The 19,176-nt window shown below is 33.2% G+C and overlaps 1 protein-coding gene across 1 annotated transcript; it reads left to right on the top strand.

The window, feature by feature from the left end:
- The first annotated feature begins 5,834 nt into the window (after window positions 1-5,834).
- On the top strand, window positions 5,835-18,237 carry LOC110024039 (AT-hook motif nuclear-localized protein 10-like). The gene is made up of 5 exons (XM_020723755.1): window positions 5,835-6,715; window positions 7,797-7,849; window positions 13,295-13,426; window positions 16,908-17,069; window positions 17,813-18,237. The coding sequence occupies exons 1-5, from the start codon at window positions 6,259-6,261 to the stop codon at window positions 18,050-18,052; spliced, it is 1,044 nt and encodes a 347-aa protein (XP_020579414.1). The 5' UTR covers window positions 5,835-6,258; the 3' UTR covers window positions 18,053-18,237.
- Window positions 18,238-19,176: the final 939 nt, after the last annotated feature.

Below are 19,176 nucleotides of genomic sequence, written 5' to 3' on the forward strand. Positions count from 1 at the left end.
CCGAGGTGGGACCCGCCACCCCCCCAGCCTAGCCGCAGATTCAGTAAACAATTGTAGGATTAGTCAATGTTCTTTATGTCTGGATAAAATGGTAAAGAATAGGTATGCTTCTATTTGACACAATCTAAATTAAACTAATTAACTCTATCCATTCACTATAATTTCTTGACAAAAAGAATGATGCTTTCTTATATATTGAATAACATAATTAAAACCTCCTTAGTATCATTAGTTATTTAATAGTATTTAAAATTATCTATTTATTTCAATTGTCTATTAGTGACAGATAAGTAAATTGAACTTTATTGTTGTGATTAAAGTATTGCTTTTCTAAAATCTTAGTTCGCAGTTCTAACCACTCCCTGTGGGATCGATATCTAGGACTCCATTATATCTCTATATTACTTGAGCAATAGGTATACTTGTGTTGATAAGTGTGACTTTACAATTATTGAATATTCATTACGTACATATTTATATTGTATTTTAAGCATATAAAGCTGTCACGTGCACAAGAAAATAAAAAGGTGTTTTTTTTATTTTCGTCGCTTATGAACTTTTTTAACAAAATATTAACAGATACATTAGCTAATTATATTTTTATCGCCCCAAGTTTGAGCTAGACTCGGGGAACTCAGGAGGTTGATGTAACTTAACATCGAGACAATACTCGAGGAATTAACGTACCCTAAAATGTCAACCGACAACGACATTAAGGGATCTTGTCACCCAAAAATGAAATGATTCATCTTGCAAAACTCACCTAAAACTTGATTTTCCAAGTTTTGAGTGAATGAAATTCCAGAATCGATTACACTCCCAGTAGTGAGAAAGCTCTTCAAAGGGTACCATGAAAAAGATCCTGGAAAAGAATTGGTTAGATGAGAAGTAGTATAATAGAAAGAAAACTTGGGTCTAGTCAAATAACTGAAGATTAGATCCACCTGAATTAAGTGCTGACACCTTAAAATAATTTGATGCAGTACATAAATCTGAGTGGTTGACAAAAATATTAAACAATTGACAATGACACCACGACATATAATCAACATACATTGAGATATATCTAAAACGATTGAAAAAAACATCATGATATCCAATTGTTGTATAATAATTAAAAACTGACCCTCAACGCTTAAACTGCAAATACTATAGGACTTGAATCGGGCGGAGAACACATTAAAATCAACTAAAAGGAAACAAATAAAGTGACATCATAATTTAATAAAGCATACAAAGAAATAAAAGATAACAATACAGGTAAAATTGACTGAAGGTCATATTTCATTCATATCATTCTTTAGTTACATGTATTTTTTAACAAAAAACTTTCATATGCATTGGTTTGATTACATAAAAATCCAAATTTTAGAAGTCTTCAGGATGAGTGCTAGATGATGCAACGTCCATGGAATTATCTCCCTCAGACTCTTCTTTATGTACATAATGTTGAATTAGAGGTGAAAAGTTTTTGGAACTCATTGAGATCCGAGTACTTAGGTTCAACCATCCCAACTTTGATGAATTGGTTGATTTCCACCTTGGTACCTGCCTTAAGTCGTACAACCTATGTTAAAACACTCCTTGGGTGTCTTCATTATGGCCATCTTCTTCGTTAATTCAACATTCTGCTCCTAAATGGCAACTACCCACTCTGATACAATCTCCCAATCTTCCCCTAATCTCGCTCATGCCTTTAACTCTTTAGCCTTCATCTTTGCTTTCAAGGCTCAGTCTGTCTCTTGAAGAGACATAAAAGATATATGATGTGTGGTTGTGAGTTTGAGCAATTGATACCAGTTGACCATGAGACATAAGTGTTTGGTTTGGAGGTTATCCTAGAACTTTTGTAGGCCCTCCAACCAAAGCACATCGACGATGGTCAACGTAAACTCTTCTGTCCTCAAGGTTTGTAAGAGGCAATCCCTAGTGAAGTTTATTAGGGAAAAAAACTAGAGTTTGTTATGAGAAAGTCCTTTGGTTGCTCCTCCTGTTACGGGCTCCAGTATTCCTTATTTCCCTTCTGCTTCTTCTAAGGAAGTAAGGGGAGGGAAGAATTAAAATATTGGGTAGGAGCTTTACCCTTCTGATAATGTCATTCTTTATTAGGAACAGCCAGCTCGCGCAATGGGGAAACCCTTGACTCAAGTTCCTCCTCTTCGATCGTGTTTTCCTTTAGGCTTTCCACTTCTGCCTGATCTCCCGGTGCAGCTGAAAACCTTGGAGAAGGTGATGGACTCCTGCCTTTCAGTAAGAGGAATAAAATTGAAGGAAGATGAACAAGACACTCCTTGTATCGAAATCCACTCTAAGTATCCCTCAACATTCCATCAAATGATGTTAGGTGTCAACTCTTCTTTTGTCCACCTCATCAGAAGCAGCCCATAACTCAAGGGTCTTAAGTCCAAACTGCGCAGGGTTCAACATCTATTTTACTGTCATAGGGTTGAAGTACTGGATGACCAACAGATGTTTCTCTATAACAATCAAAGCACGCCTCAAGACTCGCTGAGGGACACCCTTTTTTTCTTATATGATTATTCATTTGGCCTTGTGGTGATTCCACTGTCATTATAGACACCATGGAGGAACAAAAAATTTCCAATCCTTGATTTTATTCTCCAGATCAATTAGATGGAATTTTCATGTTGAGCCAAATACAATGGAGTCATCCAACTTTACTATGAAAGAAAACAAACAGGAGAACATCTTTCGAGAGCAAAGGATCTCTATCTATCATAGGTAGATAACGAATGTCATCATTATAGTGATTGAATTTGATTTTATTTACATAGGTATGACTCTGTAGTGGTTAAATATTGAATGGACCGCATGGTAAAATGGAAGTCAGAGTCTTTAATGACACTAGTCCTATTAGAAGATCAAATCATCGTCGAAGTGGTCAGCCGCCCTCCCCTCTAGCTCCACCGCCTTGGGCACCATGCTTGTGTTGTATATAAAATAATCTTCCAAGAGATCCATATCAAATAATGTGAGAGTAGACCTTTTGATCATTGAGACAAAACAAAATAATTGTGGATAGTATTTAAAAGCCATGAGAAACAATCGAGGTGAACTGACTCAAGGGAAAGATAAGAGACAACAAAAAATAAGGAAAATGGAAATTTCAAAATGTGTAAACCCACCTATATATAAGGTAAGCAAGGATTTTGAAACACCTAAAATCCTTACCTCTACTCCAAAAAATAACGTCATATCTGCATAAAAATCGAGAAAACGAAGTGATATGAAATTTTTGAAATTAACAAAAAATAAATTTTTATTTATGAAAGAAAATAATTTACGTTTGGGTTTTCAACCTCCTCGAACAATACTAAACTCCAACTTACGGGACTCCGATACTACCACGACCCCTAAAATTAAACTTTTTGACATCCTTTTTCTCCGCACGGATCTGGGAGATCAAACTATTCATTCGGACCTCTGACAGATCCATCTGAAGAGTCTCCATCTCCATCTGAAGAGAAACTATATCTGCGTAAAGGACTGTCAGCTTTTCCTTCAAGTCTCATATGACAAACTCTTTCTATAGGCTAGCTTCCCAGGAAAAGGAGTCCACCACTTCGTCCATCCAATGTGCCAGGGATGCCAGTGATCCCCGCAGACCCTTGGTCTCCCCTTTGACATCTTCAAGGCCAAACAGATCGCCAGGTGTGCCTCTGCCATGGGTAGGAACAAAAGGTCTCTCAACTGCCGCTAGAGCGAAGGGGTTCACCGACTTCCATTATCTATAAGTCAATATTTTGTATAATCTCATTGCAAAATAATTAGATATCATAAAATAGAAAAGGATCAAATCTACTTAGTTGAAGAGAAATAAATTTTCTTACATCAATCATCCACTCTATCTCCGACGATTGGAGTCTCTCACGAGCATGCAATTGGACAACCACATGGCTGGCCTCACCGATCGAAGGAAAGGGGGTTGCATCTTTGTGTGGTTGAAACCAGGTCTCAACGACCGCCTCAACTAGTTACTGAGCCCGCTCACAAATTGGAGTCAACGCAAGGACTGACACATTATTGGTGTGCACATCGTCACTGCTCCCCATCTCACAATGGAGCGACCCCAAGTCATTTGATTTAACCACTTTCTCTATTCTTTGTTTTTTCATGATCACTTGCTTGGTCTGCTTCTCTTCTTCTGGCCTCTTCAAAATGATCAACTAACCTTCTCCCTCCAGCCTCTTTGCTACTACGAGTAATCCCTTATCCCCGACTTCTTCTTTATTAAGGATCGACTACTCTCTAGTTTCTTTTTCTCCCGTGTTCTTTTGAAGGCGGAGTGTTTCAGTCGAAAGTCAAAATGCCTTCATCATGGCCACCTCATTTACAAATTTCTTGCTACTCTTCATTACTTACTTCTGCTATCAATTGACCGAATGACCTAAAATTAAAAAAAAAGTGCGACGGAGAAGTGTTGGTAACGACCTATTTATATGGAATACAAACACAGAATTTTAGAAAGTTCAATTATTAAAAGTACTTCAAAATGAGTTAATTTTTGTATTTAATTCTCTTATTTTTATAGCAGTTGTCACTTTCAAGAAGTAAGAGAATTTGAGAATTAAATATCTGCATTAAAACTGTGATAACATGTATTTAATTTCTCTCTCTCTTTGTGTTCCTCTGTCCTTCCAATTCTATATACATTGGGTTTGATCCACAAGATATATATTGATTCAACATCTGATATATTTGGTTAAGATATAAATATTTTAAAAATATTCAAAGCACCTAAAATTATTTTGAGTGTTTCAAAAAAAATTTAAAATTTGTTTTTAGAAATAAAAAATATATTAAAAAAAACACTAAACAATAAAACATGTTTCTAAAAATAAAAAAATAAAATTGATCCTAAACAAATCTTTAACTTACATAGGTGTTATTTCTAAAGAATTTAAGCAAAGGTTAAATATACATCCTGCCAAACAATTTTTCTGAAATTTTATCACATGATTTATTAATTCTCCAATTCACAAATGTTGATGGTTTAATAATTCATCCTCTCATACATCTTAAAATATTAAATAAATAAGTAAATATTTTTTAAAAATGTAACAAAATTCAATAATTACGTTGTCAAATAAATTCCAAATTCTAATACTCATAAATTTTATTAATTATGAATTTACATGATATCCCAATTGCCATAGCCAGCCCCCCTGCCCCATGCAAGCTACAGATTTCAAATTTGGGAATTTGCCACGGCTACCTAGAATCCTCCTCTCCAAAAATGGCTTCCACTAAAAAAGTCCTTTTTCCTACAAAATTCTTTTGCGTTTTGGATGTCAAATTGGAGTAAAACAAAACATGACGTGGGCAATGATGCAATGAAAAACATGATGGTTGTCTTAAAAAAAAATATAATTATAATTAAAACTGCTGAACTAGAAATTAATTAAAAATCAATGCTAATCTATCCAGCAAGTGCATTGCTACCTAATGTTTTCATTTTTTTATTTCGAAATAGATTTTTTTATAGTTTTTAATGCAAAGGCATTTCGGTGGGCGGCCTTGCTCTGCCTTTTACAAATCTTCTTTTTGGCCGTAAATCTGATTAAGAATCCATCTTTGATGCGCTGCTGAATAAGTTCAGCAGAATTAAAAGGGCAAATTTCGTCTTTTTTCTTCTGTACTGAATTTTTTCTGGAGCCCTCCTTGCAACCGCATCTCTGCTTCCGGCCATGGAGCCTAAATTTTTCTGTATTTTTCATATTTGTCGGTCCTCTTTCTGAAAATCGTAGTTTTTTGCTAATTCACTGAGAAAATTAGGGGAAGATAGGTTTTTTAGCGGGCTCGGATCTGTGGACTCGAATCTTAATTTCTGTGGCTTGATCTTCTTGATCGTTTTCACTAGGTTTTTATTTCCTTAATCGGGTTTCATCCATGGCGTCAGGTTATTAAATGTTTCTTCCTCCCGCTCCGTTCAGCACAACGCTGTTGCTGTTATATTCATTTGTCGTCATCGAAATTCTGGATAGAAAAGATTTCTGAGACATAGGGTTTAGGGTTTTCTTTTGACCAAGTTCGGTCTTTTCTAGGTTTGAGGATTCTCTTGTCCTGGAGCTCGATCTATTTAAAATCTCTTTCACTTCGCTATCTGCGCGACCACTGAAGTAACCCTGATCGTGCGGCGAAAACTTTCTACTATTCTGTCAATTCATTCTTTTCTGACTTCAACGATCTCCATTATTTCTCACTGTCACAGTCTCCAAAAACCTCGACTTTGCATGCATGGAGGTGAGGTCCGATCCTTCAATGATCCCCAATAGGGACTCATTCACCATCAGCGTTCAGAAATCTCCGGCAACATCGCCGACGCCTGCGGCACAGAGCATTCGAATGCCATACAGCAGCGACGGCCCGCCGGCCTTCAGGCCAGCTTCTTCTTCAGCTTCATACCAGGTAGGCGGAGCAGAGTTACCTGCAGCGCAGATTATGGCCGTAAACACAGGGGAGTCCGTGAAGCGGAAGCGTGGGCGGCCGAGGAAATACGCCGGCGATGGGAAGCCGGCCGTTGGGAAGTCAGCCGCACCATTGTCATCACCTGCTTCTACTGGATTCTCTTTGTCCTATACCTCATCTGCAACTCCTCGGTCTCGGGGGTCATCTTCACTGCTGCTGGGGAATATGAAGAAGTCGAAAGGACGGGCGTCTGGTTATGGGAAGAAGCTTCAGATGGATGGTTTAGGTAAAGATCAAAAATTTTTTTTTTCAGGTTTTGAAAAGCTTGCTCTTTTTGGTGGGGGTTTGGACTAGAGCTTCCCATCATGAGTTTTTGTACTTATTTTGTTCTGTCTGAAATCTATGCAACAGTAAAGTAGAGGTGGAATGACCAATATGCCCGTTGATGTGGTGGTTAGCTTAGCTGTAGGATTTGACATCCAAGATCTAACGGGTATTTAGGAGATCCACTCATTTATCTACTTACATAAAAATTCTTTTTTTTTTAATTATTAAATGGTGAATGATAAATCTCAAAATATTCGGCTGGAATAATCTGTAATTTTAATGAAAAAAATTGTTCTTCAACCTAACCTTGGACGATTGGGCTGCGGATTCTTTCGCCTGCCTATATTTTTCCGTAGCTGTAGAAGTTACAGAGGTGTAAAATGGTGATTTTGGTACGGAAGCAATTTACTAGTTTTAGTTCCATTTGTGTTTGTTTTATCATATGATTATATATTTGGTGGCATTTACATAGATACTGCTCAATTTCTATGTATTTACATATCTAACACCTAAACTTTGCTATTTACAGCTTTATCACCCAAATCTTTCATATCACATAACAAATACATGTATTTTAACTTTTAAAAAGTGAAATACACCTTTTATTGCATAGGCAAGGTGGTTTGTATGTAAAAATTTAAGTTTAGGTGTTAGATATGTAAATACATAAGAATTGAGTGGTATGTATATAAATCTTTCTATATTTTTTCTTGTATATATATACATAAATAATATATATATATATATATATATATATAGATATATATATATATATCTATATATATGTATATATAACCAAACGGGTGTTCTAAAATATGTTTTGGATCTATCTAGTATTGTATTTATTTTTGCTGGATTTATTATGTTTGAGTAATAAATAAAATTCAAATTTCTTCTATGTCTAGTCTTACTGGTTTTGTTCTATTACTACAAGTTATTTATTTTTGTTAATCCGTGTTGCTGTATTATGTTCATTTACTTCTCAATTGTTTTATTTACAATTTTTTTTGTTTCTATGCTAAGAAAAATTTTACTTACAGGATTGGGTGGAATCGGGTTTACTCCTCATGTAATCACAGTTAAAGCTGGTGAGGTATATCTGTTTTTTATTTTCTCATGCAAGGAGCTAACTTTTATGATGGGCAAAAAATGAACATGCTTGTTTTCTACTTGATTGCATCCATCGATAATAAAAATGCAGGTTTTGGATTATTATGCCATGGTTATATATCTTAAAATTTTGATGATATACTAGCTGTGCAATTTCTAAACCTTTGTTAGGGGCTGCTTGGTTTGTTAAAAAAGGAATACAATGTAAAAGTAATATATTGTATTTGCAATAATTTGAAAATGTTAGTTTCGCTGTAAAATTAATGCAAATCTTTATATTTTCTTGTTTAATTGAAGATAATTGAAATTAATGCAAAATACATGACGGTCGGGCGATAGCAATTAGCAGATAAAGATTAGCCGCCACGGGCTGCAGCAACGAGCAACAATCTATGTAAAGCAGTATTTTTGAAATTTGCCCAAATCCAATGAATTCCAAATACATTGAAAGTGAACTAGAGAATAAATTCCAAATGCATTGTAATTTTATATTGTATTATGAATTTATCCAACCAAACACCCAAATTTCAGAAACTCCAGCAAAAGGTGCAATGCACTTGCAGCGAACCAAACAGCCCTTGGTGAATCTTTGCTTTGAATCTTTTGAATGTATTTTGTAATCTTTGAATGCTTGTTATTTCTACGTTGTTATTTGTAGTAGATGTTTATTGATGTCTTATAATTATACAATATGGTCTTAATTAATAAACATATATGATTACATTCATGCTAAGGATGCATTCTTTGCTCATCGCGTTTGAAATTTAACTTAGGACTGTTAATTGGTCATCTTATTGGGTAAAATTACTTTGATGGTACATATTGTCTATTCATAAAGAAGATCAGCAGTAAATGTAGCTGATTTTAAATTTTCTAATCTCTGATTGATTTCTAGAAAGGATTTGGAATTACGAACTCTATATCAAGCTCTAATTTCTCCCTATCTTCTTGCTTCGCTGCAATCTTCTATTATGTCAATATTTCATCTTCGATGAAGATCCAATCCATAGCTTCTGAATGATTTCTATTTGAGAACCCAACTTTTTGTGGTATTGCCAATTAGCTGCCAGAAGTCTTATTTGAATTGCTAACAGCCTTTCTTATCTTTTTAATATTTTTTTATTATCTAGCACTAAAGTTGCACATTTGGCTTCTTGATGCAAATTTGAAAGTCGATATTTATAGGAAACACAAAATTTTGTGCGTTAAGGTCAACAATTTCATAATTCGAGTGTTGTTTCTAGCTACACTTTGATTCAATTTAGTTGTTTTTTTTATTTTTGGTTATGATTTTACCATATTTTACTGAAAGATTTACATGCATACCGCATAATTCTTATTTATTTACGTATTGAACACCCAAAATTTGATATTTATACATATAACACTCAAATCATGAACATCACATTAAAAAATGTTACCATTACTATCTTTTTAAATTTGATATACGTCTTTTCATATCTATATTTATAACATCAAGGTATTATAAATGTAAATATCATAGTTTGGGTGCTAGATATTTTAAATATGCAAGTACGTAAGAATTTTGTGGTATGCGATCATCGAGATTATAAAGATTTTAAGGTCATTCTAAGTAAGAATTTAATTACTCGATGTCGATTATTAGTTTTGGATTTTAAAATAAAGAGTTGTAAAAGAAAGAATGCTGGGAATTGTTGTCATAGAATTAGATGGGGGCGCCTAAAAGACACAAATAAACTTAATTTTATGTTTAAACTGTAAGATTTGAATATTTGGGATGTTCATGAAGAATCAAATTCTATATGGGATAAAGTAACAAACACTATTAAACAAGTGGAAAAAAATGTAATTGGAGAATCAAAAGTAAAATTTTCTATAAATAAAAATAGTTGGTAGTGGAATAATAATGTGCAAGAAAAGATAAAATATAATAAATTATGTTATAAAAATTGGTTTGAATGTAAAAGCTTAGGGGACTAAGAAAATATAAAATGACTCTTAGGTAATATGAGAGAACAATCTGTGACGCTAAAAATTTTGGTTTTAGTGATCTGCATAATATATTAAATACTAAAGAGGGCAAAAAATATATGTATCAACTAGTCAATTAAAGGGAAAAATAATGATTTAACTCAAGTAAAGTGTATTAAAGATGAAAATAAAAAAATATTTTATCTTAGAAAAGTATATTAACTTATATGGGTGAGTTATTTTGATAAGTTTTTCAATGAAGTTTCTAAAAATATCATTTAACATAGCAATCTTAATATCGTTAATAATAATAAAATGTTTCATTTTCACCACCACATTAGTAAAAAGGAGTTCATAATGCTTTAAAGAAAATCAACTGTGAAAAGTCAGTAGGACCTGATGATATTCCAATTGAAGTGTGGAAATATTTAGAAATTTGGGTGTTTCTTGGCTTACTAAACTCTTTAATATTATTTTAAAAACTAAAAAGATGTTTGAGGAGTGGAGGAAGAGTATTATGGTCCCCATTTTTCAGAATAAAGAGGATGCACAAGAGTGTGCAAATTGTAGAGGAATTAAGTTGATGTGTCATACTTTAAAATTATGGGAGAGGATAATTGAAGATAGATTAAGACGTGTTACAAAGATTTCTCACAATCAATTTGAATTTATGTCAGACAAGTTTACTATGGAAACTATACATTTATTGAGAGGTTTGATGAAGAAGTACAGAGAGAATAAAGATGATCTACACTTGATTTTTATCGATTTAGAAAAAGCTTACGATAAAGTTCCAATAGATATCCTTTGGAGAGTTTTAGAGAACAAAGGTGTTGATATGATTTACGTTCAAGCCATTAAATATATGTATAATACATCTGTTACTTGTGTTCGAACAGGAGGATTGACCAAATATTTTCTTATTTCAATTGGATTACATCAAGAAATGGCTTTAAGCCCAATCCTTTTGCTTTAGTTATGGATTTTTACTGAACATTTACAGGAGGATGTACCTTAGTGCATGTTTTTTGTTGATGATATCCTTCTTATCCTTCTTGTGGATAAGACTAGAGAAAGAGCTCAAGAAAAACTTGAATTATGAAAGTCGACTTTGGAGTTTAAAGGCCTTCATTTGAGTAGAACTAAAACTGAATATATGGAATGTAATTTTAGTAGTAGTAGCTCTAGGGACAGAGTTGTAACTATGGGTAATCATATTATTAAAAGGTGTGAACGCTTCAAATATTTCGGGTCTATTGTTCAAAGTGATGGTGATATAGATGGGGATGTTATTAGTAGAATTCAAGTTGGTTGATTGAAGTGGAGGAATGCTTCAGGCCTATTGTGTCTATTGTGTGATAGAAAAGTACCGCTTAGACTGAAAGGAAAATTTTATAAGAGTGGTGAGACCTATAATGTTGTATGCCGTAGAATGTTGACCTTTAAAAGAGAAGCACAAAATTAAGTGTTGCGGAGTTGAGAATGCGTAGGTGGATGAGTGGCTTTACACTTAGAGAAAAGATGCAAAATGAATATATCCGGGATAGGGTTGGTGTAGCTCCTATGGCTGACAAAATTAGAGAGAGCCGAATTAGATGGTTTAGTCACATTAAATGTCGACCATCTGATGATCCGGTTAGGAGAGTAGTTGTTTTAGGTTCAACTTATGTTAAGAAAGGTAGGGTAGACCTAGAAAGATCTTAGCATATTGTATAAAAAATGATCTTAATTTATTAGAATTAAATGAAATTATGACATTCAACAGGATGTAATGGAGAAAAAAGATTCATTTAGCAGACCCCACTTGGTGGGATAAAGGCTTGTTGTTGTTGTTGTTGTTGTTGTTGCCTGTAAATTTTCCTAGTTTATTTTGGTGTAAAAATGCCTAAGATGATGATCCATATTGGAACGGGTTGGATATAAATGCTTTGATGGAAATTTTTGAGCAATACTAAACTATTTTTTCTAGCATAGATTGTTTTGTTGCTTTCCTCAACAATTTCTCTAGAGCAGTCTCGCAAACTGTATTTTAGGGGCATTTACATACATACCACACAATTTTTATGTATTTACATATCAAACAACTAAACATTCATATTTACATGCATACCATTTAAATCTTTAACATCACATCATAAATACCTTCATCATTGTCTTTTTAGAATTGAAATGAATCTGTTCATTCATAGGTTTATGACACCAAGGGATTATATGCGTAAATATCAAACTTTGGTTGTTAGATATGTAAATAGATAAGAATTTCATGTAATTTTCCAATATTGTATTCTAATGATTGATTGTTGCAGCATGCGTCACCCAATAAGGGATTTAATCTTAAGTTAAAGTGCAGACTGTCTTGTTGAGAAAAGATTATAGGTCATTAGGGATGATAGAGTGATTGTGGGACGCATTAGAGGAGGGAGAAAGAAGAATTCACAATATTTGAGCTTTGGTTGTTGGATCTTTTGGTATTATATGTTGGTTAAATATTGTCCATTTTTGCTTTGAATCACTTAAATGATTCTAGAATTGTTTTATGGCTGGTGATGGTTGTGATGGTAATGGTTATATTATTGTCTTAGAAGATTTACATAAATACTACTTAAATCCTGGGTTTACATATCTAACTCCTAAACTTCAATTTTTTAAATATTCCACCTTACCAATGCATGAAAAGGTGTGTTTAACTTTTTAAAAGTTAAAATAGTGGTATTTTTTATGTGATATGATAGATTTGGGTGTTATGAATATAGTGTTATGAATATAATTGGGTGTTATGAATATAAAAATTTGAATTAGGTGTTAGATATGTAAATACAAAAAAATTGGGTGGTATGTATGTAAATGTCCATCTTTTCTTTTATGTTTCCCCTCGATCTATTATAATTGATTTCGGCACAACGCGGCATGATATATAAGTGGAAGAATGAAGATAAGTGGAACTTTGATTTGCATTAAGAGATATGATATGATGACACCTGAATAATTCCTAGTTTCCTTTGAATTTGAAGTTTATTTTTTGCTATTTTTTTGTTAATTCTTTAAGCATGCTTCATTTGATATTGATTGAAGTTCCCTATTATTTTTTTTAATTAGTTGATTGAATGTCCATTCAAATGTTTATATTTTATTTAATCGTCTTTAGATGGACTTTTTCTTAAATACTATAGATTAATACAAGGTTTAATTATAAAAATGCTATAGATTAATACAGGGTTTAATTTTAAAAGTGCGGGTTAATTTGTAATGGAATGACTACCTATCTTCTTATTGAGCTTCATGAATCTTTTGTGAATATAACATGTTCTATTTGTTTTGCTTAAAAGAACATTATTCATCTCTTTTTAACATAGCTTTCTTTGAAGTTTAACTAACACGGAGACTGTTCTTTAGGCAAGTTCATTCATTTTCTTGATGCAAAAAACTAAAAGAAATATTTATTTATTTTCTCGCCCATAATGTTTGACTTTTCTAGGATGTTTCATCAAAGATCATGTCATTTTCGCACCATGGACCTCGTGCAGTGTGCATTCTTTCCGCAAATGGTGCTATATCAAATGTGACTCTTCGTCAAGCCGCAACTTCGGGTGGCACGGTTACTTACGAGGTCTGTAATGTTATGAATTCTTCTCCAATAATATGAAAATCAAGTCTTTGAAAATTATAGTCAACTAACTTAAAAATTCACTTTTTTTCAGTGCATGAACAATGCTAGTCTTTAGGACATAAATGTTTTCGTTTGTTTTTGTTGCTCACCCTTGATCCTCCTCATCGTGTTTAATCACTGGCTGGAGTGAGACATTGAATTTGCTCCTTCGGCTGAACATGGAGCATTCTTCTTTGATTGAGCCTTCAGTTTTTTATTTATTTATTTATTTATTTAAGATTTAAATACACGTCACTCAATTCTTATGTGTTTACATATCTAACACCTAAACTTCAATTTTTGCATACACGCCTCCTTTAACCTATGCATGAAAACATGTATTTCACTTTTTAAAAGTTAAAATGGTGGTATTTTTTATGTGATATGTAAGATTTAGGTGGTATAAATGTAAAAGCAAAATATAAGTGTTAGATATTAAATACATAAGAACTGGGTGGTTTGTATGTAAGTGCCCCTATTTTTCTGAATAATGAAAATCAATTAAAATCGATTTAATTACAGAGCCATGGAATGGTGAAATGCAATAATTAGGCTAAACATATGTGCAATTTTATTTAATGTTATGCCATTTACAATCTATCTATAAAGCAAACATACTGTTTTGTCTTCAATTATTGTGAAACTTCGATACAAATTATATTCACCTCTGGTTGGTATGTCAAGGTTTATATAGAGGAAAAAGTATGAAAATATTCTGTGCATTATGATATTAAAGCTAATTTATGTAATTTAACTCAGTATCACAAGGCAAATCATGAAGTTGACATGCCAATCATTATGAAATTTATTATCTTTAAAAGGAATTTATGTTACAATGGGACTATCATCATTAACAATATAAGGATTAGCTTTATTCTAACTATTTTGGCTTGTCTTTATGAGTTTTTCTTTAGAATCACTCCTATTGAGTGCTTACACGGGGCATTAACTATTATCTTATTGCTTTTTTTATTTTTCTAGTCTTTTTTTTACTTATACATTATATTTTATAGATTAATTCCAATAATAGTTTTATTGATGCGTGCGTACTTTGCTATTTTTCTAGTGCCGAAACATGTTTAGTTTATTTGCATTGTTTTTGTATTTAAAAAGTTTTCTTTCCATCTTTTTATTTTAGCAAAATCCATCTTAAAATTCTTGTTTTTGCCATAATCAAGTTGATCACCAGTGATTTCCTTATTACCTAACAAACTATTCTACATTGTGTGGTTAATATGATTAGAGGTTTATAAAACTACCATAAAACTAGCATAAAACAAAGTTAAGTGTTGCCGAGATGAGAATGCTTAGGTGAATGAGTGGCTTGACACATAATAGAGACAAAATGTGAAAAAATGAATATATCCATGATAGCGTTGGTGTAGCTGGCAGACAAAATTAGAGAGAGTCGTCTTAGATGGTTTTGTCACATTAAATATTGACCATCTGACGATCCGGTTAGGAGAGTAGATACTTTAGATTCGACTTATGTTAAGAAAGGCAGAGGTAGGCCTAGAAAGAGAAAGGCAGAGGTAGAAAGGCAGAGGTAGGCCTAGAAAGACTTGGGCATATTGTATAAAAAGGATCTTAATTTATTAGAATTGAATGAAATTTGACACTCAATAGGTTGCAATGGAGAAAAATGATTCATGTAGCCAACCCCACTTAGTGGGGTAAAGGCTTGTTGTTGTTGTTGTTATTGTTGTTTGGATTCCTGAGATATCTCTCAATTTTAAATGTCCAACTTCATTGCTAGCATTTCTTTGAAAATTTTTAACTTTTTTGATAGCATTCATTTTGCTTTATAAATTTGCTTTCTCAATTTTCATTTTATTGATCTCAAACCTTTTTTTTAAGAAATGTTTCCATAATTCGATCATTTTATTTGCTTTTGCATGTCTCATCTATAATTTATTGTCATTTGCACATCGCATGCATTAAAGTAATTCACTTTGGATATCTTTGTTTGCATCTTTAGGACTAGTGTCGCTCGTTGTATTTAATTTTTTTTGTAAAAATTCTAAAAAAAATTATTCTAACGTCGGGTTTCAAAATTTTCTCGACTAATATAAGTATTAATTTTTTGTTGTAATTTGAGAACTCTTGTTATTATATTTAACTATGAACCATTGTTTCATCGTGCATGTCTTTAATAATTTCAACATACTTTTTATAGAAATTTTGTTCCTAAATAATTGCCATCAAATTAGTTCCTTTGGTACTTAATACCTTTTCGAGATAAATAAAATCATATAAATAGTGTTTTAGTTATCTATACTTTCCACTTATTGCTTTATCCAAAAAGAAGAAAAGGTGGATCAGTTTAGAGTGGTGATTAAATTTTCTTTAGCGCACTCGGGCGTTATCAAAGGCAAAGCGGTGTGTATCAATCCCTCCCTCGATCCTATATTGGTGGGAACTTCATTCGCTATATTTATCTAGTAAATGAAAATATTCATGTTAATCTTTTTGCGGTGTAAAATCAAATTCATTATTGGGTACTTGCATAATTTTTGAAATCATTCTGTTCATGTCACTCTTTAGCATTTCTTCTTTTACAAAACAAATCCTATTGATTGCACATATTTACATGAAACTGTTCTTCAATTTTATGTTATTTCTCAAAATATTATTTTATCTTTCATTGATGTCTGATTATTATTTAATTGGTTGAAACTAATTGTATAACATTTACAAGCAAACCAACTTTCAAGTCCTTTCATCACAAGTAAATAAAGCAATGATCCTTTCATTCCAAGGCATGCATCATAGTAGTCCAAATTTTATTTTCTCAAAAATAATAAATTTTTTTTCTTCTAAATTTAACAAGCCTTATGATGTCCTCAGAGATGATTAATTTTATACAAGTTCTCTCTTTTATACCTTATTAACCTCAAATTTTCTTTTAATTTCTCCTTTTATTACGAGAAATTTCCCTATTTTCTCGCTAACATGTAATCATACTTTATGAGTTATTCAACCTTCAACTCCCTTCCAACATTGTTGGATTAACATATTACGCATCATTTATGGTTAATCTCTTAGTACTAACTTTTGATATATCTTTAACTAGTGACATCCTTGTAAATCTTTTATTTCTTATCTTAATTTGGGCTGATTTGTGAGCAATTTTTGGGTGCTCAATAATAAGTAAATAAGGAATTATAATTCATTACATTATATAGCGGAAGTTAATATTTTGTTTGTTATGCCTTCTTTTTGCTATTGTTATATTTTATTTGCTTCTGATTTTTTTCTTCATTTTTGTTTACGATATCTTGAAAGAAAGTGAAACTCGCTGTTTTATTTGCAATTTATGTGTAATTGTATTTTTTTTAATCTGCCATTTACAAAATTGAACCCCTCCATTCAAGCCTACAATCTGTTGTTGATGATTTTTGAAAATTTTGTATGACAAATCTTTCGGCCTGTTAATTTACAGGGCCGCTTTGAAATCTTATCACTTTCTGGTTCATTTTTGCTGTCTGAGAGTGATGGTCAGCGGAGTCGAACCGGTGGACTGAGTGTATCATTAGCTGGTTCTGACGGCCGTGTATTGGGCGGCGGAGTTGCCGGACTTCTGACTGCTGCATCGCCCGTTCAGGTCTGTTTTTCTTATGCTATTATCATGCATGTAAGTAATTAATCTCGTTGCAGTGTTCATGCGAAAAAGATGAAGGTTGATGAATAGCCGATGCAATGTTTTGATCCCGCGTTCGGGTTGACCCTTATAATTTTTGGGTCAGGTTTGGGTTAGGAGTGCTAACCCATGTAATATTTTTGGTTGGGTTCAGGTTGTTCCACCAACCCAAAAATTGAAATTGACCCGTCAACACTAAATTAACTCAAGATTGACTCAAAATTAATCCAACATGGACCCAAATAGCTTTTACGGCTTATGTTAAGCGGGTTAGACCGGTCAGAATTGAGTCGGCGGGTTGAAGGTGGGTCTGGCTTGGGTTGGATTCTAATCTCTGTCACTTGGAAGGAGTTTTGTTTCTGTTTCTTCTCCTTCATTTTGAAAAGGTCCACTTAACTGTCTAGACAGAAGTTACTTCTGAAAGTAATAGGCCAGCTCTCCTCTTGTTTCCTATTTAAATCCATCTCTACACCTTCTTTCCTTTGAATTAGAATTGTTTTTTGTGAAAGTCACTGTTTTGTTGTAGGACTGCATTCTTTCTATTGTTCAGATGGCAAAAAGTAGTATTTTTGATGATACACATGCCACTGAGTCTTTATTATCTATTAAATTCTATGTTTTATTTAGTTTTCCTGTTGATTGAACCATCAAAACATAATATATATTAAATTAAAACAAAAAAAAAATCTTAATTCTTTTGTTTACAGGTGGTTGTGGGTAGCTTCATTGCAGATGGTGGGAGAAAAGAACCGGAACATACCATCCCAGCAGACATCGCTTCCGCTCCTGTAAAACCTGCTCCAGTTGGATTGCCAAACCCCTTAAGCCCCGCATCACAGGGCACGGTGAGCGAGTCATCCGGCGGCGGCCCCGGCAGCCCTGCGAACCGGAGTGCTAATGGCAATAACAATCAACAACAAAGCCTGGCTAATATGCCATGGAAGTGAATCAGAACCTATTTATTTAACCGTTGTGATATTGTGTTTCCTAAGGAATTCTAGATTTTGAGTGAGTGAAAAAAAATATATGATTATATTTATTGTTCTTTGATAAATGATTATTTAGCAGTGAATTTGGATGAATGAAATGTTATTGGTGATAGTTTTCTTGGGCCTTAAGATTTATATGATAAGATGTATACTGTATATCTATATCAGTTTATGATCCAAGTATTGTTTATTTATAATAGACTGTACTCAATGCTACTTTTTATGCTCAGATTGGACCATTTCATGTGACCTTATTTCTACTTTATATAGTGTTATGTTATGTGTGTGTTTTTTTTAATGGACATTGACATAATCGTCACCCAATCATATGCATTTGTGGGCTCTGAAAATTCTGATCCTCTAGCTTCCAACGGCGGAACCAGCCTCTTTTCTTAAGGTGGCAAATAGTCCCCCTGGGTCAAACGTAGGAGAGGTTAGGGTAACAAAGGGCAAAGTGATATTTTGAGAGCTGTGAGAGTTAAATTTTTATAAGATAGATTGAAAAGTAGATAGGATATTACTTAGAGAATTTGCCCTCATTTTGTAATGACCTTTTTGATCTGAGGTTCAAGGTTTCCCATGGGTGCAAACTTCTATGATTAATTACTCATCCTAATAACAGAAGAGTACTTTTGATTAAGGTTAGTCACTAAGCACTAAATATTTTACATATAGTAGTAGTAAACATAAGGTTTTAAGTTGTAAAATTTATCACTCGAAGTTTAAAGCAAACAATGGGGGAAATAATAAAGCCCAATTAAGATCTCATAGTTTCGTCATCCTGAACCATCGCGGTCCCTGATCAACTTAGTTAGAGGTAATTTATCTAACTTAACTAATGTGTATTTTTGTCAGCACCAATTAGTTGCGTCATCCACAGATTCTTATTGGTCTGGGTGAGTGTTTGTTTGTAAAAATAAATTTAAGTTGACCTTAGCTAACAAAATATTTTATGCAAATCAACTTGACTCGTATGGTTCACAATTCAAATGACAAAAATTTTTTGGGGAACTTATAGGCTACGGTCGGGATCATATTATACTGATGCCATTTGATTGTAATCACCCGAGGTTGCTTCAAAT

The sequence above is a fragment of the Phalaenopsis equestris genome, unplaced genomic scaffold (genome assembly GCF_001263595.1).
Source record: "Phalaenopsis equestris unplaced genomic scaffold, ASM126359v1 Scaffold000240, whole genome shotgun sequence".
Classification (NCBI taxonomy): domain Eukaryota; kingdom Viridiplantae; phylum Streptophyta; class Magnoliopsida; order Asparagales; family Orchidaceae; genus Phalaenopsis; species Phalaenopsis equestris.